Below are 24,126 nucleotides of genomic sequence, written 5' to 3'. Positions count from 1 at the left end.
TTACACCATTGAGTTGGATTTGTGGTGCTGCAGAGGGGTTATTTTGTACTTGTTGGCGCAGCACTTTGGTTTTGGAGATATCTGTGTTTCCGTCCACTAACCCACTCTTACTGCATGGAATTCCCAAGGCTGCTTTAAGATGCCATAATATTTTTCATTCACAAAACTCAAAATATCTATTTAATGCAGGGATGGGAAATCTCAGGCCCAGGGCCTGGATGGGGCCTTCTGTTCATTCTTTGGGACTCTTCACGCCACAGCCTCCTTGAACTATGATGATGTCCACTTGCTTCCCTGAATAGAGGCCGGGGAGATATGCGTCTGTACAGAAACTTCTGACATTTGCGTGAATCAAAATGTAGGCTTTTGTGCACAGGTAAGAGTCACGACTGTTGGTCCACCTGCCTCTCGCTCTGCCCACCAAAGAGATCCAGTCCCCACATGAGGGAATGCACCCAAAAAGGATCCCACCCTCGATTTAGTGTGTCAACAGGTTAGTTATTGCACATTGCCGAAAACCTGAACATAGATGGAACTCACTTGTTTCCATTACTTCAACTTTGATTATTACAGCAGGCAGGAGGGGAGGCTGCATGGAGGAGCAGATCAGGTACTGCAAAATTTCAGGTAAGGAGAAGCAATTTCAGGGATGTCAGTTTTTGCCTTTCACATCAGGGTATTTCAGATGTGATGTACACACAGTTTAAACTTGCTATCTCATAGTAACACACACACAAAAGTGCAAGTATTGCAAGTGCAACTTCGAAAGCACTTCTACTTCCATGTGAAAATGCCTGTGGGGTGCTGAACTCAGACTCTCATCTGCTGCAACCAACATGCCTAATGGTTAGGGATGAGGGGGAGCTGGAGTTCAGAGAGCCAGTGTGGTGTAGTGGTTGAGAGCGGTAGACTCGTAATCTGGTGAACCGGGTTCGCGTCTCCGCTCCTCCACATGCAGCTGGGTGACCTTTGGCTAGTCACACTTCTCTGAAGTCTATCAGCCCCACTCACCTCACAGAGTGTTTGTTTTGGGGGAGGAAGGGAAAGGAGAATGTTAGCTGCTTTGAGACTCCTTCAGGTAGTGATAAAGCGGGGTATCAAATCCAAACTCCTCCTCTTCTTCTTCTTCTTAACACCCGGAGGACCAGAGGTTTCTCCATCCCCATCCCTGCTTTACAAGCTGCTCCTTTCCCCAAATCCATGTACCACAATAAGACATCTTCCAGGCAAGAGAATTCAGTGCAATTCCTCCATGCCTGTGCATCAGACTGGCAGTTCCCTGGAAACAGATAAGGCGAACTTGGCGTATTCATGTATTCTGTCTCCAACGAACTTGTGATCGAGCTGCCAACCTTTCCCACAGATTAGAGGAGCAAGTTCAGTCAGTGACACCAAGTCACAGATGTCTAGACGAGGAAACCAGATTGTATTTTTAAAAGTGCTAGAACTCAAATTAGTGCAGTAAACCCCCTCACAAAACCACCCCTTCAACACTGTAACAACATTATTGTTGTCTAACCTACAGTGTTAAGCTAACAGCTTCAGACTTGTTATTTCTGAACATCACTGAGCCTTGGAAAACGTTGACTTTTTGGCACTCCATATCAAAGGAATGAGAATGGTTCAGTTCTTTCCCACTGCAGTTCGTTCAGTGCATTCCAGGTTGCTGTTGCCCAGTGTCAACAGAAGACCTATTTAGGGAGACTGAGAAAGGTCTTGTGAGCTTCTTGTCCTGAGGCAAGTTCAGCTGTCTTGCAGAATTTGCATTAGAATAAGAAAGCACACTTGTCTCAAGCGTTTTCTTCCAACGCCCACTAACTGAGGAAAGGAATGTATGCTGGGTGGGATCCCTATACTCCATATTTTAGTTTGCATTTAGCTGATATGAAAAGGTATTGTTTTGTAGGAGGGAAGCATCCACCTCTCCTTCGCGTGTTCGCATCGGAAGCTGAAGTGCCCTGCCTCTTCAGTCTATTTTTCCAAGTCCATTCAACTTCTCCCTTCTCTAATTAGAGTCTGTCCAAAGTTCCTATGTTTAGAGGCTAACTTGACATCTCTCAGGTGCCAAAATCCCAAAGGAGCAGAAAAGACTATTGATGTATGGGAGAACGGCTGCATGGATGTTATTGGCCCAGAGATGGAAAGAAGATAAAGCCCCTACCAGAGAAGAATGGTGGATGACGTTAATGGACTACGCTGAAATGGCTAAAATGACCAGAAGGGTCAGAAATCAGGAAGACCAAAATGTTAACAAGGAACGGGGAAAATTTATAACTTATCTTAAAGACCACTCTAAACAGTTAAAATTGTTAGTAGGGTTGGAATAGCACTCATAGTTTAAGGTTGATTCTGGACATAATGGAAGAAGTAAAAGGTTTGGATTATCATAAAATAAGTGGGAGGAACGGATTAATAATAGGACCCACATGGGGGAGGATGGTAGTCTAGGATATTCCTTGGAATCTTGTTTTTATGATTTATTTTTGGTATATTTCTGTAAATTTTTAAGTTGAGAAATCAAATAAATAAATTTATAATAACTCTACATCTCCGCAGTCAAAATCAAAGTTACAAAGCTGGATCCTCTTTTGATAAGACAAGAGTCGCGCGGGGTGATCTCTGAACACTGCTACATCATGGCGACATGAAAAAAAACCATGGCTCTCCAATCTAAATGAAAGTTAACAACAAAACAACAACAAAAAGAGTACTTACTAGTGTCCAAAAGAGGTAAATTGTGAAGAGTGCGACAGTGAGTGCAATGAGGCCAACAGCTTCTAGCCTACTACTAAAGTGCAGGTGGTCCACTGCTCCCCGAAGACACAGCCAGCCAGAGATGGTAGCCAACGGAGTAATAAACAAGAAGCACACCATGTCCCCAAACAAAGTTCGTTTCTCGTGCTGGGGGCCGGGATTTCTTAGCCACTGTAGAAAGAATTAGCACAGAATAAGTCTCAGCAAAATCAATGCTTTCACCCGGATAACTTGGCTCCCTTCCCCTAACACAACTCACAACATTCCACTGTCTTTTTAGTTAGTTCTCTGCTCGGTTTGTAAAACGGATGGTTCAAATAAACCCAAAACACAAGCCAGATGATTGCAAAGAAAGAAAGAAAGAAAGAAAGAAAGAAAGAAAGAAAGAAAGAAAGAAAGAAAGAAAGAGGTAAGGTTCACAGGTTATGGAGGACTTGCTCACAAATTTTTTGACAGCTGCACGAATTATTATAGCTGGGAAGTGGAAGGGCCAAGCAGAATATAAAATGGAAGAATGGTATAAAGAGGTGTGGGATATAGCTATTAACAAAAAATTAACATGTGCCATTAAGGAAAGATGGGGAATATGCTTGAGAAATGATTTTGAGGAGATGTGGAGGATGTTTGTAGAATTTGTACTGTTAAAACGGAAAGGTGTCAAGCCATCACAAGAGGTGTTGAAATTTTGGGAGGTTGGATAGTTACAATGGAATGGTTTCAGTGGTGGGGTGCACATGTTTATTCTTATTTATTTATGATTATTACTTTGTCAAAACAAACAAACAAAAAAAAAGAAAATGCTATTAAAAACCACTATTAAAAAGAGGTAAAGTGAACGTGCTTCATCTGAAATAGGGCAAGTTGGGTTTATTTGCTGTTTTCATCGACTTTTTTTTTTTCCATTTCTGGAGTTCGATACTTGCAAAAAGCTGACAATTTACTCAATGCGGTAAAAATTATTTAAGAATTTCTGTGCCACGTTGCAAAACAAAGTCCACACCCCACACACCCTGGTCCAAGGTGGCTTACAATCAAATGGAAAAAGATAGAAAATATAAAACGAGCATATAAAATGTCAAAACAGCAGCATGAAATAACTCAGACCAGAAAACTAAGTCAAATGTACTGCAATTTAAAAGCATTTTAAAAGCAGTATCAGTTTAAAACCCGCCCCGCCCTCTTTCTCTCAAAGAGAGAGAAAAAAGTATTTAATGCTTATCTAAAAGAAGATAGGGAGGGAGCCAAACAAACCTCTTGAGGGAGGGAGCTTCAAAGATATGAGGTAACTGCTGAAAAGGCTCTTAGAAAATAATAATCATACAGACCAAGTACCGTATTTTTTGCACCATAACACTCACTTTTTTCCTCCTAGAAAGTAAGGGGAAATGTCTGTGCGTGTTATGGAGGGAATGCCTACGGATGGCATGCCTACGGATTTTCCTCCTCTAAAAACTACGTGCGTGTTATGGTCGGGTGCGTGTTATAGAGCGAAAAATACGGTATATAGGACAGAAAAGCACTTATTCTCACCCTTTCCCAAATCTGGACATTTCACAGCTTATCTGGGGAATGCTGGCTTTTACAGGTGTGTTTTGGAAACTGAAGGTAAAACTAATTTAATGAAGACTAGTAATGGCTCTCTTGTTGAAATAGTATCAATAACCTGCCTATAAGCCTTGTGTTGTATTTATATATTTGTCAATGGATGGGCATGGGCATAGGAACAGGCTGAAAAGATCACTCTTTTTTATAATTTGGCAAACCTCTAGGCAGGGTCTGGGAGAGAGAAAACCACTGCCGTTAGAGGTACCATGAAACCTGTTACCTACTTATTTTTTTTAAAGAGGGAATAGCTAAAATGCAATGCTAAACAGTTTCAGATTACAATGCAATGCATGTATTACAGTGTGGGACCTGGGAAACCTAAAAGATCGTTTCCCCCCTTATATATCCAACCAATCATCAAAATTGCCTCCTGCGGATAACATCTTACCATGTGGGAATCTGGCCTTCAGTGTGGTGACACCTACATTATTTTTCGCCCCATAGGGTGGACCGGCCCATAGGGCGCACCTAGTTTTTTTTGGGGGGGGGATCAAGGGGGGGGATTATCCCCCCCCCAGCCACTTCGGGATGCAGGCATCTCTCTTCGGGATGCAGGCATCTCTCTTCGGGATGCAGGCAACTCTGCAAACCAGGTCGGGGAATAGCGGGATGGCGGCGCTCCGCCTCCCTGCTGTCCCCCGAGCTTGTGGGGCTGCCCGATATCTGCATGAAGCCCAGGGCGTGCTGTGCAGGCTTCGGGATGCAGGCTGCTATCCGCAAGCCTTGGGAGCCCAACGGGAACTCCTGCGGAGCTCCCAAGGCTTGCGGATAGCTTCCTGAAGCCTGGAGAGCGAGAGGGGTCCGTGCGCACCGACCCCTCTCGCTCTCCAGGCTTCAGCGAACACCTGCATTCACCCCATAGGACGCACACACATTTCCCCTTCATTTTTGGAGGGGAAGAAGTGCGTCCTATAGGGCAAAAAATACGGTATTTTTTGGAACTTCCTTCTGTTACATTAGACAGGTACTATCCATGTTGTCTTTTTGGAGCTTCACCTTTCAACAAGGCTGTCAGGGCAGCCTCAGGTCCCAGCTCACAAAGGACCAACGCCAGTGTCTCTTTATATACAGAAGTCTTTATTGAAGTTCATTGTTGGTTTTACAGCCGCGGCGCGCAGCCCTACGTCTGTAACTCTAGACCGTTGAAGCTCCATCTGAATCTCCTCCCCCCGTACACCAGTTCAAGACCCTCGCCTTGCTCCACCTCCTCCTCTGTTCCTTTCTCCTCTGGGTCCTCCTGCCCGCCGAGGTCTCACCCTTCCTCGACTCTTCGGACGCGGATTCCTCTGACTCCTCCCCCTGCTTCCGGCGGGCTTTGGGACCTGGTTCCCAATCCGGATTTTCTGCTGTCCCGCGCGCCTGCACATTTGAACTTGGCGTGCGCGCCCAGCCTCCCACTTTCCTCCTAACGGCTACACTGCTCCTGTCACTGCTTCCCCCTTCGGGGGGGCTGGCTGGAACTGACCTCCCCTCCGCTCCTCCACTCCCCGGCGGAGGCGTGGTCAGTCCTGACTCACTCTCCCTCCCCGCTGGTCCTGATCTGTGGGCTTCTTCCCCCCCGCTACGCTCTGGTGGGGAAGTTGGCCCTGATCTCCAGCTGCCGCTTTGAGCCTCTCCGCTGGCCCCCCTTGCCCTGACCCTGGGCGCCTCCTTCTGGGAATCTTCTGATTCGCTGGAGAGGCTCATGGAATCTCCCTGGTCACTCTCATACCCTCCTATGCTTCCCTCAGATCCTTCCTCTTCGCTCTCCATCTCCTCTTTCCCCTGTGGCTCTCTCCCTGAGCCCCTGACAAAGGCTTTTAGGTGGCAATATTTATCCTAGCCTGCACATATATTGGAACTATTTTAACTGTTTACACACACACAGACTTTTTGCACTTTTCCTGTTTTATGGTTGTAACTGTTTTGTTTGTTTCATAATTGTATTAAAAAAATATGTACCCCACCCTGGGACATTATGGTAAAGGGCAGCCAAGAAAGCGAATGAATAAATAAGTTGTGCTGCTTACCAGTAACTGCTGTGTCTCTCTTTTCTCAAACTAGCAGAGCCAATGCACTTAAAATCCTAAACTCTTAAAACATCTATAGTATCCTTATTCACTTAGATCCCAGCCCCTAGAGAAATAACTGTAGAGATCACTATCCCTGCTTATAGATCGCACGATTGTTGCTATTCAGTTAATTATACGTGCATCTTGCCTTTCAAGGCAACGTACACAGATATCCTCCCTTCAGTTTTATCACTGCAGCCACCTTGTGAGGTCGGTTAGGGTGAGAGAAAGTGACAAGCTCAAGGTCACCCAGCGGAGCTATTACTACTACTTAAGAGAAGAGTTTTGACCAGGCTGTTTTTCACTGATCATTAACTAGAGTTACAAAAGTATTACACACTCATATCTTGCCGATCAGAAGGTCGGCGGTTCGAATCCCTGCGACGGGGTGAGCTCCCGTTGCTCGGTCCCAGCTCCTGCCAACCTAGCAGTTTGAAAGCACGTCAAAGTGCAAGTAGATAAATAGGTACCACTCTGGCGGGAAGGTAAATGGCATTTCTGTGTGCTGCTCTGGTTCGCCAGAAGTGGCTTAGTCATGCTGGCCAGCTGTATGCTGGCTCCCTCGGCCAATAAAATGAGATGAGTGCCACAACCCCAGAGTCGGCTACGACTGGACCTAATGGTCAGGGGTCCCTTTACCTTTAAAAAAAAAATATCTATATGGCTCATGACTTGTATTTTTTCCTGCTGAGTCTAGAGATTTTTCTAGCAACAAATCGTGTTCCGAAGTGACCACTCTGTTTGATATTTGGAGTTGTGGCCGGGGTCTCCTCCTGCCTTGGAGCAAAGGATTTGACTAAGTTGACTCTTGTCCTTTCCAAAGTCCTAATTTGCAGCGCCGTATCTCAAAGCACTTTTCACAATGAATTAAGAGAGGGTAAGGCTGCAATTGGGGACGCGGGTGGCGCTGTGGGTAAAACCTCAGTGCCTAGGACTTGCCGATTGCATGGTCGGCGGTTCGAATCCCCGCGGCGGGGTGTGCTCCCATCGTTCGGTCCCAGCGCCTGCCAACCTAGCAGTTCGAAAGCACCTTCGGGTGCAAGTAGATAAATAGGGACCGCTTACCAGCGGGAAGGTAAACGGCGTTCCGTGTGCTGCGCTGGCTCACCAGATGCAGCTTGTCACACTGGCCACATGACCCGGAAGTGTCTGTGGACAGCGCTGGCTCCCGGCCTATAGAGTGAGATGAGCACACAACCCTAGAGTCTGTCAAGACTGGCCCGTACGGGCAGGGGTACCTTTACCTTTAAGGCTGCAATTGAGTTTTCTAACCTAAGAAACTTCTCCTGTGTTACTGAGATACTAAAAGTAATATGAAGCCAGTAATAAATCTCAGCCGTTGAGAGGAGGAGGGAAAAGGGCAAAGGAAAAGAAGATGGGAAGAGCCGAAATGTCACCAAGTCCGCACAAAATTGGAAGGAAGATTTGGAAAACAGGAGCAGAGAAAACAAATGTCTCAGTTCCTACAATTGTACCAAGAAGCATACAAAAACATAGCTCTAATGGCTACATTTCCCCCTCTAAAGCAGGCTTAATACTATCCCCACCACCCCAAGTTACATTGTATGCTACAAATCATGAACTGAGTAATAAACCAGAAAGGTAACTGTAGCAAAGGTCTCATATCTATAACCTAATTGCTTTTTATCTCACAGTTCAATTAATTTTGAAACCTAGATAGCAGCAAAATTTAACTCCTGTTAAAAAAATGAGAAGAATACAAAATTCTCAAGCGTAAATAACTGTTTAAAAATATTCATTAAAACCACCCAAATAAATGCATCTTTTAGCAGATCCAAGACAATTTCAAGTCATTTTCCGGCTGTGGTTATTTTGTAGGTGGGATTCAGTCACATCCCATGCAACTGAAGCCGATTTACTGTTCTTGTGCAATAAACTCCCTTCCGTAACAACAAGAACAACTTCTGGGGAAGTAGACAAGTGTGGAATAGCAATGCTCAGTAAACAGTGGACATTGTCTAACCTCCCAACGCACCTTCTGCAAACAAATCAGCGTGAATGAGAACTGAGGCAAAACTAACAAAATGATTTTGACTAAACATCAGGAAGACCTTTTATTATTATTATTATTATTAGAAATTAGACTGTCCTCGACGAGAGCCAGGGCCTTTTTGGCCGTGGCCCCGGCCTGGTGGAATGCTCTCCCACAAGAGACCAGGGCCCAGTGGGATTTGACATCTTTCCACAGGGCCTGCAAGATGGAGCTGTTCTGCTAGGCCTTTGTGCAGGATACAGTTTGACTCACTTTCCTTTGTATAAAACAAGCCCGAAGGAGGCCCCGAACCCGCTCACAGGTCCTTGTATAATCAGTGGAAACTGTTGGTCTTGGCAATTATTAACCACTGTCAATTCAACCCTGATAATTGCCACCTGCCCGGATTTTAACTTGTCGGAATTAATTTTAAGATGTATTTTAATTAATTGATGTCTGTTTTTATGCTTATTGTGTTGTTTTTATGATGTTAGCAGCCCTGAGCCCAGCCTCGGCCAGGGAGGACGGGATACAAATAAATTATTATTATTATTATTATTATTATTATTATTATTATTATTATTATTACCAACCTATCTGGCAGCCTCTCTGGGTGACTTCCAGCACATATAAAGACAGGAGGTGGGCAGGTGTGGAGGATTCCCTGGTCCTGAATGGGGTAACTGAAGGACCAGGTGTGCAGCCTGGGAGTCATTTTGGACTCACAGCTGTCCATGGAGGCACAGGTCAAATCTGTATCCAGGGCAGCTGTTTACCAGCTCCATCTGGTACGTAGGCTGAGACCCTATCTGCCTGCAGACTGTCTCGCCACAAGACACATCATATTTTAAAGCCCTAAACGGCCTCGGTCCAGTATATCTGAAGGAGCGTCTCCTCCCCCATCATTCTGCCCGGACACTGAGGTCCAGTTCCGAGGGCCTTTTGGCGGTTCCCTCACTGCGAGAGGCCAAGTTACAGGGAACCAGGCAGAGGGCCTTCTAGGTAGTGGCGCCCGCCCTGTGAAACGCCCTCCCATCAGATGTCAAAGCGATAAACAACTACCTGACATTCAGAAGACATCTGAAGGCAGCCCTGTTCAGGGAAGTTTTTAATATGTGACATTTTTGTGTATTTTTCATCTTTGTTGGAAGCTGCCCAGAGTGGCTGGGGAAACCCAGCCAGATGGGCAGGGTACAAATAATAAATTATTATTATAAAAACAGAATAATACTTTCTGATGGTAAGAGCTCAACTGTGGAATGGACTCCCTTGGAAAGTGGTGAGCTCTTCTTCCTTGGAGGTTTCTGGGTGGCTATCTGCCCTGTATGATCTAGTTGAGATTCCTGCATTTCAGGGGGTTGGACTAGATGACCCTCGGGGTCTCTTCCAGCTCCACAGTTCTATGGTTCTATGAATGCTCAACCGACAGGTCACCTGGAAGCAACCTTTTCTTTGTACCTTTTATCACTGGGCTGTTGCCCACAGTGTCACTCAGGAGACAGTAAGGTTCCACCAGCAAAATAGGGGCGGATTCGTGGCAATTCCCTGTGCAACTCTCCTTAAACCCATTCCAGAAAGTTGGGGGACCCTCCAGACCAAACATGAGGGGAGCACGTGAATGGCTTCAAATGGTAAAATATTCAGTATGGACTGTCAGGAGTTCAGCCTACACTCGAGTAGGACTCTGGCAGAGACACATGCCCGACTGGCATGTTCCCTCCCTCCTGGGCAATCATTCGGGAGCTTCAAAAGCTTTCTTCACCCCGAACATCACAGCGACCGATGCCAAACAACACTGGCACACTTAGGGATCCACAGAGTTTGCGCATCATGCGTAACAGACCTCAGCAACTCAGCATTTCGTCTAATCTACTTTATTTACATCTAAACACACACGGAGCACTGCAACATGGCTCCCTCTCTCTCTCTAGCATCAGACAGCAAAGAGAGAAAGAACAAAGGACAATAGTCCCACTTCACGGAACACAGTAACAGAAACAGCTTGTTTCTGTCACTTCCCCCTCTGTGGAGTCAAAACATATACCGTCATGTGATAGACAACAATCGCATGACTGCAGTCATGGAGCAGGAATTCTAACATTCATACAAGCTGAAAAATGAAAGTGTGTGAGACTTATTTGTAGCTTTATTTGCTACATTCTTCAGTGAAAAAATAAAGTCGTGGCACATGTAGATTCCACGAGTCTTAGATTCTTTGGCTTCAATGTTTTAAAGCACAATAGCTGCACAATTGTAATAACAGGTCTAGATGCAGGAAAGCAGACCTAGAACATTCCCAGAAATTGGCTGTTGAATTGCTCTTCAATGTAAGAGGAATTTCTCCTGATGTTCAGCTGATTCTACCATCCTGTGACTTAAACCCTTAACATCTTGCCCTCTCTTTTAGGGCAGCAGTAAACAAGTCGCCCCCCCCCCCCCGTTCAGCTATTTGGAGATGTCCTTGTGTTTCCCACTGCTACCACCACCTCAGTTTCCTCTTCTCTAGGCTAAACATTCCCAGTTCTTCCAATCTTTTCTCATAGGACTTATTCTCCACACTGCTGGCAATCGTTGTTTCCTTCCTCTGAACCTCTTGCAATTGGCCTATGAGTCTGTAATCTATTTAACACACACACACAATTCAGACGTCTTTCCTCAAGGTTGTATTTCCTTTGTGAGAATAATGGGTTCTGTGACCTGTCTAAATTGCAAGTCTTCTTATTTTAATCCTATAAGAGATTGCAGCAGTGATTTCTGGCGATGCTAACAAGGCCATTCCCTTCCAGAAGGCTAGAAATGCCATTTCACAAACATTCTATTTTGTTTTTCAATATTTCTGTTTCAGGCTAGGAAGGTGCAGCACTTTAAAAAAATAATCTGAACATTTCTTAGGGAAGTCTCTTGGGGTTGAGATTGCGAGATGTTTTTCTGTGCCCATTGAGCTGGCACCAGCAAAGACTATGATGAAAAACTTTTCCAAAATAAAATAAATAAAATAAAAATCCATACAGAAAATTCTTCACAATCTAGGATACATAATCATTTCCTTTAGGCATCACGTCTATCCTGAAGCTCTAACAAAACAGGTAGAGATAAAGAAATTTCATATTCCTGTAATTCCACTTACATTTGCTAAACATCTAGTTGGCCTTTTCCGCCTCAACATAACACTTAACCTACCAGTGAACAAGGAATGCAACTCATACAAATCAAACACCCCCCTTCCTTAAATGCAGTTTAAACTGAACTAGTCAGATTTGTAGGGATGTGGGTGGCGCTGTGGTCTAAACCACAGAGCCTAGGACTTGCCGAACAGAAGGTCAGCAGTTCGAATCCCTGTGATGGAGTGAGCTCCTCTTGTTCAGTCCCTGCTCCTGCCCACCTAGCCATTTGAAAGCATGTCACAGTACAAGTACAAGTAAATAAATAAGTACCACTTCCATGCGCTGCTCACCAGAAGCGACATAGTCATGCTGGCCACATGACCTGGAAGCTGTCTGCGGACAAACGCCGGCTCCCTTGGCCTATAGAGCGAGATGAGCGTGCGACCCCAGAGTCCTCCACGACTGGACCTAATGGTCAGCGGTACCTTCACCTTTACCTTAGTCAGATTTGTGCTGTAACTAACAGCTTGGGATAAGCATGAAATCTAAAGACCCCAAATCAATCATACACTTCATAACACTTTGCCCCCTGCTGTCGAGCAACAGTTCTTCTGACTTATCCCGTATCTATTTCTTAAATTTTCCAGGATTTTTATTTTTAATACATTGCAAATTTGAATTATTACATCTGTGTATCACATCCACCCCACTACAAGTCAGATGGCATCTACCAAAAGCAGGGGATGAGAAGTAGGTGGAAGAATATCCTAAAGTAGATTTTTGAAGAAGGTATAGGTGGGATTCTACTGACTAGTCCCATCACTGGAAGCCTGCACAAGAACTTCCATTAGAGCAATGGGGCTTCCCCCACTGCCATAAAATAGACTTTAGGGTAGGGTTCCCAGACGTCCCTGGTTCCCGGGGACAGTCCCTGGATTTGCAAATCTGTCGCCGGGAAACATGGCAGCGACAGCCTCAGCAGCCTGGAGTCAGCCTGGTAGAACAGTTGGCTCTGGCTGCCTTCAGGAGCTGCTCGCTGCCGTGACACCGCCATTTTTCCTCTCTGGAAGTCTCCATATGATGTGTCTTGTGTGCAACACATCATATGGGGACTTCAGGCAAGGAAAAATGGCGGGCGACACGGCAGCAAGGAGTAAGCAGCTCCTGAAGCCAGCCAGAGCCAACTGTGCTACCAGACTGGCTCAGGGCTGCTGACTGCCACTGCCACCACCACTGCCGAAGGGGAACCGGGGACATCCGGCAGTATAGATCTCCTGCCCCCTTTGTTTTGACTGATCGGGGGAGGCTCGGGAGTTGCGGGCAGCACGGCGTTGCCCAGTTTTTAAAAAACTCTGCACATTCATGTTTCACAGGGTGCGAAAGAAGGGCTTTGCAGCTTTATACAATATGCATGTGTGCTTGGGCCCAGGGTCTTTTGCCTCAACATCCCCACTACTGACCCCCTGTTGCTACTCAACTTCAAAAAAAAAAAAAAAAAAAAACTGTCTCTGGATTCATTAAAAAAAAATCTGGTAACCATACTTTAGGGGGGAACCAGGAAACCGCCCCACCCCCAGAACAGTGAACAGAGGGAGGGGGCATCGTTCCATCTGGCAAGTTGAAAAGCTTGCATTTCTGGAACAACCACCATAGCACCTCTTTGAACTGCCTAGGTTTAATATCAGCATAAAATGGATTAGTAGGATGCCAACAACACAGGAGAAATTGATACGGTGCCTTTTCGAATGCAATGGCAAAAAGTTAACCGGCAGGACACAGTCTGGAAATGAAATGGCTCTACTCATGAAGGATGAGAGGTACAACAACTGCCATTGTGGAAACAAAGTGAGACTTCGGCTCAGATAAATAGTGAAGCTCTTCCATGAAATGTTCAATCCATCAACCAGTAGCCACATTCCCTGCTAGAGATATAAATATCTGCCAAGCTCTCCTGGTCTGAATGCAGCCTCCATGCTTCAGCACCACAGAGATGATTTTTCACACACAGCAGAATCTCTTTCGTGCCTGCCGTGCACTACGTGTGGATATATATTTTTTTACTACAAGATAGCGGGTGGCACTGTGGGTTAAACTACAGAGCCTAGGACTTGCTGATCAGAAGGTCGGCGGTTCGAATCCCCGCGACGGGGTGAGCTCCCGTTGCTCGGTCCCTGCTCCTGCCAACTTAGCAGTTCGAAAGCACGTCAAAGTGCAAGTAGATAAATAGATACCGCTCCGGCGGGAAGGTAAACAGCGTTTCCGTGTGCTGCTCTGGTTCGCCAGAAGTGGCTTAGTCATGCTGGCCACATGACCTGGAAGCTGTCTGCCGACAAACGCCGGCTCCCTCAGCCAATAAAGCGAGATTAGCGCTGCAACCCCAGAGTCGGCCACGACTGGAACTAATGGTCAGGGGTCCCTTTACCTTTACCTAGGATGCAAATGCCAAAGATAAACTGCATATACGCGATTGGGAATAAAGGTTTTTTACATTCACCGCTGGCCAGTTGAAGGAAATGCTGACACAGGAAGCCTCACCTGTGGCAACATCTTGAGATCTCAACTCCTTGAGTCTGAATTCGCCACTTGGCCCGTTGCATTTTCAGGCACACTCTTTACCTCTCTCTTTTATAATATTGTTTTATTGGTTTTCCAAATTATTACAGATCAGACCAAATTACTTTAATACAATTTCTTTTTAAAAAAATCAGGTTTCCCGCTTCCACTTCATCTCTTCTTTAATATCTACTTGATCCTTCACTTGATGTTAGTCCATTATCACAGCTGACCATTATTCTCTCCTTACATACAGTGCCTTTGTTACTTGTCGTAAATATAAAATCCATTTCACATGTGTAGTTCCTCATAAGCGTTGTTCTCGGACCTGGTGTGTTCGGTCTTTACCTCTCTCTTTTTTTAAAAAAAAAACAACATTTATTAACTTTTCCATTTTAACAATCCAGTAAAAACCACATCAAAACATTCCAAATTATAATACAATCAAAAAAGCCAAATATTCATGCCAAATTATATATCTTTTGGTGACTTCCCATGCTCTGAAGTTTGGGGAGTGATGATCCAGTATTGTACTGCATTCCTTAATTTGTCCAAACAGTCCCAATAAAACATTTCCAATGTTGATCCTTCATTTATTTTTAACAGCCTCTGAATTTGTTTAGCAAGAGGGTTAGGCCTTTGTGGTTCTGTGTGAAATATTTTAATTTTCTCCTTCTTAATTTTCCTGTTGTAATACAAAATTCTCATCAACGCTCATCCATTTTCGCTTTCTGCGCAGAAAGGCAATTCTCAGTGCGTCAAATCCAAGACAAAGGGAGATCTAGCCTTCCGCCATTAGTGCCGGGCAGATATCCAAAATTTCCTTCTGCGATCTTGTTCCAGCTCTTTACCTCTCTTGACCCACTGTCAGATCCTGTAAATGGGAGTAACTATCTCAACATGCCTTCACACCAGCTTGCCTATCAATTGTTACTGTACAGGAGGAATGGGGAAACCCTAATGCACAGGTCTAGCTAGGCTTGTCAGGCACCTTCAATTGACCCACGAGGCCATTTTGTCCATGTCACAGCCACCTGCTCAACACCTGACATCATATATGACATTGATGGCACCAGGAAAGCCCCTTTCAAAGATATGGGATGGGCTTCTTGTGATCTAACCATGTCTTCAGAAGGTCCTCTCAAGGTGCTTCTAACTGGACTTCAGATCTTCAAAGTGGCTTCTGAAGATCCCTGTGGGCAAAAAAAGGCTTCCTGACATCATTGTGACATCAGGAGATGGACAGGTCCACCCACCTGTCTAACATAGCGCATGAAGGGTGAGTGAGAGAAAAACCAGTCCCACCAGGCTTGAAAAGTTCTCCACTCCTGCTCTACAGATCATACAACTGAATGTGTGCAATGACTGCACTGAAACAATGTATTTTGTAGTGACAACAGGAGGTGTGAATACTCTCAGGGCTGCAAGATGTGCAACAGCTCATTTGTACATACAGTTGTACCTTGGTTCTCAAACAGAATCCATTCTGGAAGTCCGTTCAACTTCTGAAAAAGTTCAAAAACCAAGGCACAGCTTCCAATTGGCTGCAGGAGCTTCCTGCACACAATCGGAAGCCACAGAAGTTGCATCGAACGTTCGGATTCCCATCGGAAGTTGCATCGAAAGTTCGCAAACCGGAACACTTACTTCTGGGTTTGTGGTGTTCAGGAGCCAAAACATTCAAGTCACAAGGCATTTTTGAACCAAGGTATGACTGTACATGTTTATCACCAGAGGTTGCAGTTATGAAGGAATGATTAGCATGTATTAACCATGGGGTATACTTTTGGAGGATTAATTCAATGGCATTTCCAAAGAAAATTCTGGAACAGAAGGTCTTTGCAAATGCCAAATTTTGCTTGAAGGTGGGGACTAAATGTTCAAATTTCCTTGCATATCACTTATTGCTGTCACCTCAAGGTTAGTCAAACATTTTGGCAAGGCAGTTGGGAAGATGACATTTTAGAAAAAAACACACACAAAGCGGCGTGTTAAATTACATACAGACAGAACTCTTGTGCAGTTCTCGGGCATTTTATGCAAGGTTGAAGGGTTCTGTTGTTAGGATTTATCTCATTTCCTTAGAAAATACCGCTGAGGATAGCAGCTGGATGAAGGTGCTGTTGCAATCCCCGATTACAATTGGGCTGCTTCTAGACATGATTGATTGCAACCTACACCTTGTTCAATTTCCATGAATCCTTGTAATGAGAAACTGTAAGACAACCAAGAGGAACTAGAAAGTGCTTCTTTCAAAGCCAAAGAGTTGGAGGGAAAGTTGTTTGCTTAAAAGGTGACCTGCAGCTTTAGAGAATGAGCACCTGGACTTTTCATTGATTGTGGTGGGAACTGCAAATGCAGAACCTGAGCTCAATCTACTGGGAACTTCTCTATGCACAAGCCCACTGAATTCAGTTTGTTTTCTTTGACCCCTAGTTTCCAATTCTACTTTACTCAAATTAGATTCCTTAACCTGCATTTGGGATGCGGTTGGCGCTGTGGGTTAAACCACAGAGCCTAGGGCTTGCCGATCAGAAGGTCGGCGGTTCGAATCCCTGCGACGGGGTGAGCTCCCGTTGCTCGGTCCCTGCTCCTGCCAACCTAGCAGTTCGAAAGCACGTCAAAGCACAAGTAGATAAATAGGTACCACTCTGACGGGAAGGTAAACGGCATTTCCATGCCCTGCTCTGGTTCGCCAGAAGCGGCTTAGTCATGCTGGCCACATGACCCGGAAGCTGTACGCCGGCTCCCTTGGCCAATAAAGCGAGATGAGCGCCGCAACCCCAGAGTCGGCCACGACTGGACCTAATGGTCAGGGGTCCCTTTACCTTTTAAACTGCATTTGGCCAAGCCATCCTTCTACAGTGGCACCTTGGTTGTCAAATAGCTTAGCTCCCGAACAAATCGGCTCCCGAACGCTGCAAACCCGAAAGTGTTCCGGTTTGCGAACATTTTTTTGGAAGCTGAACGTCCGTCGTGGCTGCCGTGGCTTCCAATTGGGTGTAGGAAGCTCCTGCACCCAATTAGAAGCCGCACCTTGGTTTTTGAATGGTTCCGGGAGTCGAATGGACTCTCTCAATGGATTAAGTTCGACAATTAAGGTACCACTGTATACATGAACAAGGAATGACGAAGCAGCATTCCCTGCCCTTCAAATTCTTTTTTTCTGAAACAAGAAAATAAGACAGGAAGCCAAAGTGTGGGATTAAGGTAGCATCTAAATTTGGACCTCACATTAGTGTCACAGTGGCATCTGGCTACATTCAGGTGCCCAAGACTAGCAATATTGCAAGACTGGATATGACTAAAATAAATAAATAGAAGTACATCACCCCCACACAAATATATTACTAGAAAAACTTCACTATACACAGAACACAACTGAATACATTACATGTTATTTTACCCTCTGGTATAAATTAAGATGTATGATATTAAGCATCAGCAGTTACTGAAAGTGGCATATGCATACATCCTAATATAGCATGCACTAATTTCTCCTAGACATGTTTCTGTTCTAAATGTAGTTTCCAGGCTGTGTTTCAGAAAAGTGCACTGTCAACCTACTCTACAGAGGAAAAAGTCAAGCCAGCAGATCCATTCATGGAGGCAAAGGCTGCACAATGATCTCGATAAAGTGCTGAATGGGCTTTTTGATGCAGACATATGGTAGGTGCTAGCAAGCTGTGAAAGACTCCTGTCTGGGGTGAAATGCGGAGGTGACCATGCACAGAAACAAATTAAAGCTATAGAAAATGTCAGTGGGGAGAGATCTGTTAAGTGGATGGCTATTAACAACAGAGGCAAACAGCAGAATTATTATTCATGCTCCGGTGACCCTAAAATATCACATACTATGGGGCTGTTTTTTCTTTCTCCACAAAGCTCTGCAGAATTTCTGTAAGCTGTTGTTGTTGTTTAGTTGTTTAGTCGTGTCCGACTCTTCATGACCCCATGGACCAGAGCACGTCAGGCACTCCTGTCTTCCACTGCCTCCCGCAGTTTGGTCAAACTCATGCTGCTAGCTTCCAGAACACTGTCCAACCATCTTGTCCTCTGTCGTCCCCTTCTCCTTGTGCCCTCCATCTTTCCCAACATCAGGGTATTTTCCAGGGAGTTTTCTCTTCTCATGAGGTGGCCAAAGTATTGTAGCCTCAGCTTCATGATCTGTGCTTCCAGTGAGCACTCAGGGCTGATTTCCTTCAGAATGGATAGGTTTGATCTTCTTGCAGTCCATGGGACTCTCAAGAGTCTCCTCCAGTACCATAATTCAAAAGCATCAATTCTTCGGCAATCAGCCTTCTTTATGGTCCAGCTCTCACTTCCATACATCACTACTGGGAAAACCATAGCTTTAACTATACGGACCTTTGTTGGCAAGGTGATGTCTCTGCTTTTTAAGATGCTGTTTAGGTTTGTCATTTCTGTAAGTACGCAGTTTAAATGGGAAGATTCATCTTAAAGTTGCACGAGCCTGCCACAGTCTGAAACACTTGAGGTAGACAAGGATTAGGATAATTCTCCCATCCCCTTAATAAACTGGCAGTAATGTTTACTCGTCAATCCTAGGGATGTGGGTGGCGCTGTGATCTAAACCACTGAGCCTCTTGGGCTTGCTGATTGGAAGGTCAGCAGTTCGACTCTACGAGACGGAGTGAGCTCCTGTTGCTCTGTCCCAGCTCCTGCCCACCTAGCAGTTTGAAAGCACACCAGTGCAAGTAGATAAATGGGTACCGCTGTAGTGGGAAGGTAAACAGTGTTTCCATGCGCTCTGGTTTCCATCACAGTGTTCCATTGCGCCAGAAGCGGTTTAGTCCTGCTGGCCACATGACCCGGAAAGCTGCCTGTGGACAAATGCCACCTCCCTCGGCCTGAAAGCGAGATGAGCGCTGCAACCCCAGAGTCACCTTTGACTGGACTTAACCGTCCAGGGGTCCTTCACCTTTTACCTTTACCCATCAATCCAGCTATCCAACTGTCTGGGATGTCACCTGTTTTCATGACATATGACAATGACAAAAACATCGGGATCGGAAAAATGAATGGCTTTGTACATCTTTCTAATCATCCTGATTCTGAAATGGCAGTGACTTGGAGAGGATCCGCAAAGAGGAGTGGGACAAAATACCTTCTGAGATGTGTGCAAACCTGGTGGCCACCTACAAGAAACGTCTGACCTCTGTAATTGCCAACAAGGGTTTTGCCACCAAGTACTAAGACATCTTTTGCAAAGGGATCAAATACTTATTTCACTCATTATAATGCACAACAATCTCTGACTTTTGCCTTCTGGGTTTCTGGGGGGTTTTCCTGTTGTTATTCTGTCTCTCACAGCTACAACAAACCTACTATTAAAATTTTGGACTGGTCATTTCTTCGTCAGAGGCCAAACGGGCAAATTTAGCAGGGGATCAAATACTTTCCCCCCCTCACTGTATACTACCAGATCTTAATTTATACTCACATATATCAATATATAGTCTTGAGCCTCTCTTGTTTTGTACAAAAGAAATAAATAGTTCATAGAACCATAAAATTGTAGAGCTGGAAGGGAACATGAGGATCATCTAGTCCAGTCTTGGGTCTCCAGCTGTTTTTGGACTACAGTTCCCATCACCCCTGACCACTGGTCCTGCTAGCTAGGGATGATGGGAATTGTAGTCCAAAAACAGCTGGAGACCCAAGGTTGGGGAACCCCGATCTAGTCCACCCTCCTGCAATGCAGGAATCTCTTGCCCAGCGTGGGGCACAAACCCACAACCCTAAGATTAAAGAGTTTTAATTTTACACAGCTAACGAGAATGAACACTGAGCACTTCTTAAAGGAAAGTGTGCCATTTTTGTACAGGCACTTTTCAGAACAGAAGCAAATGTCAAGCAATCATTTGCCTTAGGTGGATTAAATGGGAACTCTTGACCTTCTCTGGATGAGCAATTAGCATATAGTGAACACATCTCATAAGACTCTGCACATATTCTAGCTAGCCTGAAGATCTAAGTGCAATTTCCAACACTCAGTCATTTAAATCCTTGGGGAATTTTAAATTCATCAGCTATTTAAATAGGAATGGATCCGCAGCTAGAGCTTGAATATTTGGGTTTATCAGTCCTATCCTAACCATGTTGATTCAGAAATAAGTGTCACTGACTTTAATAAGTCTTTGGCCCAGCTATATTTGCGTAGGATTACAGATGTACACACCTCGATCCTAAAATGCTGAGACGTTAAACCACCATGTTCAATTAACGGCACTCCCCAAGTAAGTGTGCATAGCATGTCAATCCTATCCAGAATAATTTGGGGAGCAGATTCCATGCACTTAGTGGAATTTATTTCCAAGGAAACGTATACAAAATCTAAATCTTCACCGGTGAAAATCAGCAATGTTTAAGGGACAAAGTAGGCTCAGGCTGAACACACAAGCTGGATAACTTTGTAGATTTGGCTGTAAACATACGAGATCAGTACAGAGTTTTCCAGCAGACTGCAACAGCCAATGCTCAGCCTATCAGATATAAGGGGGAAGGTTATAAAGGACATGGGATGACCACCATCGGCAACAGAAGCCATTTTAAAAGGTCACAGCATGTTTTCAGCTCATGTTAAGAGAAATCCACATCCTAGAATCAATACGCAGGCTTTATCGTAAATTGGTTTACTTCATCACAGGCAAGAAGACACTAAAGTCATTGTTTTGTACCAGCTGCCAGGAAATATGCAAGACAAAGAGCAGGATTTGGGAGATTTAAAAATGTCAAATTACAGTAATTGGATAAATATACACTTCTTAATCTGGACTTTGAAAGCTGTCGGGCTTTTTCTAAAAGAGTACGCGGCAATAACGCTCAATGGAAGTTCATAATGAGAACACATAACAGAGTGTGTGCGTGAGCAAGCTAGAAACCCAGGATTGGTGCAGGAGTACATGACGTGGGAGGTAGCCAGATTAGGAATTTTTATGCCACAGTGGCACCTGTGCTACGTATATCGCACCAAAAAAATGTTTTTGGGGTGCTAGCAACCATTTTTAAGTTACCACTCAGCTGAGGTATATAGGATATAGCTACAAGGCCTCATGTAGATCTCCTGTTGGTACTGGGATCATTATTAAAGGTAAAGGGACCCCTGACCATTAGGTCCAGTCGTGGCTGACTCTGGGGTTGCGACGCTCATCTTGCTTTATTGGCCGAGGGAGCCGGCGTACAGCTTCCGGGTCATCTGGCCAGCATGACTAAGCCGCTTTGGGCGAACTAAAGCAACGCACGGAAATGCCGTTTACCTTCCCGCCAGAGCAGTACCTATTTATCTACTTGCACTGTGACGTGCTTTCAAACTGCTAGGTTGGCAGGAGCAGGGACCGAGCAACGGGAGCTCACCCCATCGCGGGGATTCGAACCGCTGACCTTCTGATCGACAAGTCCTAGGCTCAGTGGTTTAACCCACAGCGCCACCCGCGTCCTATGGGATCATTATTACCAGACCCCAAACATAGCAAGGTAAATGGCGTTTCCGTGCGCTGCTCTGGTGCGCCAGAAGTGGTTTAGTTATGCTGGAATAACTTGACCCGGAAGCTGTCTGTGGACAAACGCTGGCTCCCTTGGCCTATAGAGGGAGATGAGCATGCAACCCAAGTCATCCCTGACTGGACCTAATGGTCAGGGGTACCTTTACCTTTACTATTTACACACAGAGTGGAGCCCTTTCAGCTTTTCCAAGCTGTTTATTCTAGCTGGACATCATCATTTTTATTCTGTCCTAATGTCTCTCACTGCTCTCGTTTCTTACTCTTTGAAATGAGCTTTAAAAGAAAAAGATAAATCTTTCAGCACTGCCTTTAACCACCTCAGGAGAATGTAATGAAGTTGTCCCCTGTTTGGCTTCAGCAGGGTGGATTGCCAGCTCTTGCCTCCGTTAGCCCTTAAAGCCAATGGGCCATTTCGTCTCGCTGATTACATGCCGAAAACCCCTTTTCCCTTCTAGCCTTGACAGTGATCTCTTTGTGAACTGTGTCGGAGAGCATCTGGCCTTCTGCTGCGGTAACAGGATACCAAACTCCTGCTTCGCTGAACAGCGGAGGGCTGGGATGTACAAAAGGGAGGACGGAACGGAAGTCGGTTCAAAGCTTTACATGGAAAAACAGTCAGATGAGCTTCATATTTCAGTACAAGGCTTCAGAAAGCTTTCAATTACCAAGCAAGCTCATCTTAATCCTTTCATGCTTGAAGCTGACTGCCCATCCCCCAGCAACAGCTTCCCAGCTGCCAAGTGACTGGTAAAAAGAGAGAGAGAAGAATGTAACAAGTCCTAATCAATGATATTTATTGCAGGGCTCAAGACGCAGAGTTGAGTAGGAGCAGTGGCGTAGCGTGGGGGGTGCAGGGGGGGCCGGCCGCACCGGGCGCAACATCTGGGGTTAGGGCAAATCCCCAGGTTAGGGGGCGCAAATCCACGGGTTAGGGGGCGCAAATCCACGGGTTAGGGGGCGCAAATTACTTGCCTTGCCCCGGGTGCTGACAACCCACGCTACGCCACTGAGTAGGAGCATCAAAGGATGGCTAGCATGTATTTTTATATTGCATGTTAACTTTTATTTTACTAGATTATAGCACCCCCTGCATTTTCTTTTAAAGTACATGTTCAATATCTGAGGGACTGTGTTTACGTGTAACACGCCAACCCAGAAATGTCATAAAGATGTCACTGAAATGCCACTAAAAGGGCAGAATGGTGGCCCGGTGTTTGCAGGCTTTTTCAACAGGTTTCCATTATACGTGGTTTTACTGATGCGTGCGGTGCCTCAGAACATAACCCTCGCACACTGACACCGGGTATAGGGGGCGCTGAGGGCTACAGCCCCCCTAAATATTTTGAACCAGGGGGCCCAGCCCACCAATATTCAGGGGGCCGACATCCCCCGCCACCGCCCTCCGGGTGCCTCACTCACCACCCGGGAGAACAAGTGAGGGGGAAGAAGAAGAAGAAGAAGAGGAGGAGGAGGAGGAGTTTGGATGTGATATCCCACTTGAGACCTGAAGGAGTCTCAAAGTGGCTAACATTCTCCTTTCCCTCCCCCCCCCCACAACAAACACTCTGTGAGGTGAGTGGGGCTGAGAGACTTCAGAGAAGTGTGACTGGCCCAAGGTCACCCAGCAGCTGCATGTGGAGGAGCGGAGACGCGAACCCAGTTCACCAAATTACGAGTCTACCGCTCTTAACCACTACACCACACTGGCTCTCTGTGTGTCCTGTCCCGCAGTGCATGCCCTGCGGCATGTCCCACTGGGCGGGACATGTCACATGACATCACATGGTGCGTCACATGATGCTTCCCCCTCCAATGTGGGGGGGGGGAACAAGTTGTCACTCCTGCCCTCACCTAAATGGGGGGCTGCCTGTATATAGTCCTTTATGATCTGGTAAGAGGTAACACAATTCTTTGTTACAAGAACACAGTAGTAACTTATAAAGTAACCCATGACTCTATTTTTAAATTTATGTGTACCTGAGCACTGGAAATAAAAATATCGACCTGGAAATTCATGCCCAAATTCCTTATATTACTGACACCCAGTGTATAATCCAGAAACCATTCACTCTTTACTATATACTAAAGTCTGTGGGTATACTCAAAAATAGAACTGTTCTAGTCTTGTGATCCATGTCACTGAATTTAATCTTCTAGAAGTTCTACTGTGCTTTCCACAAGAAGCAGCAATGCAGAAATGGGCTGTCCATTTCATATAGGACTCTATGATAAGACATGTTTCTGTCACGTCTTCATGCAGTATTATGTTTAAGCAGAAAAACATAAAAGAGAAGAAATGGCATTTATCGGATCAATGAATTATCAAATTTTGTCATGATGGAGCTCCTCCAAGTCAGGAAAATCACTAGTTTCCCCACATATAATTAAGACAAAGCAAATTTGCCTGCAACACCTATTCGCTCCTTCATTCATGACTGGATCGGCAGTTAATACGGGAGTCATTCCACATGTGCAAACTTAGCTAAATGTAACACGAAAGGACAGTTTGAATTAAAGACAAAAATACTACCGTATTTTTC

General features: G+C 45.2%; 1 protein-coding gene across 3 annotated transcripts in view; it reads right to left on the bottom strand.

The window, feature by feature from the left end:
- Positions 1-24,126, bottom strand: part of MARCHF3 (membrane associated ring-CH-type finger 3) — a 180,504-nt gene that overhangs the window by 15,191 nt on the left and 141,187 nt on the right. For all 3 annotated transcript variants that reach the window (XM_028748823.2, XM_077936092.1, XM_028748824.2), the window contains one exon: positions 2,716-2,925. In XM_028748823.2, the coding sequence (XP_028604656.1) occupies positions 2,716-2,925 (210 nt within the window). The remainder of the gene's footprint in view (positions 1-2,715; positions 2,926-24,126) is intronic.

Source organism: Podarcis muralis, chromosome 11, assembly GCF_964188315.1.
Source record: "Podarcis muralis chromosome 11, rPodMur119.hap1.1, whole genome shotgun sequence".
Classification (NCBI taxonomy): Eukaryota; Metazoa; Chordata; class Lepidosauria; order Squamata; family Lacertidae; genus Podarcis; species Podarcis muralis.
This window is presented reverse-complemented; position numbering and strand designations above follow the sequence as displayed.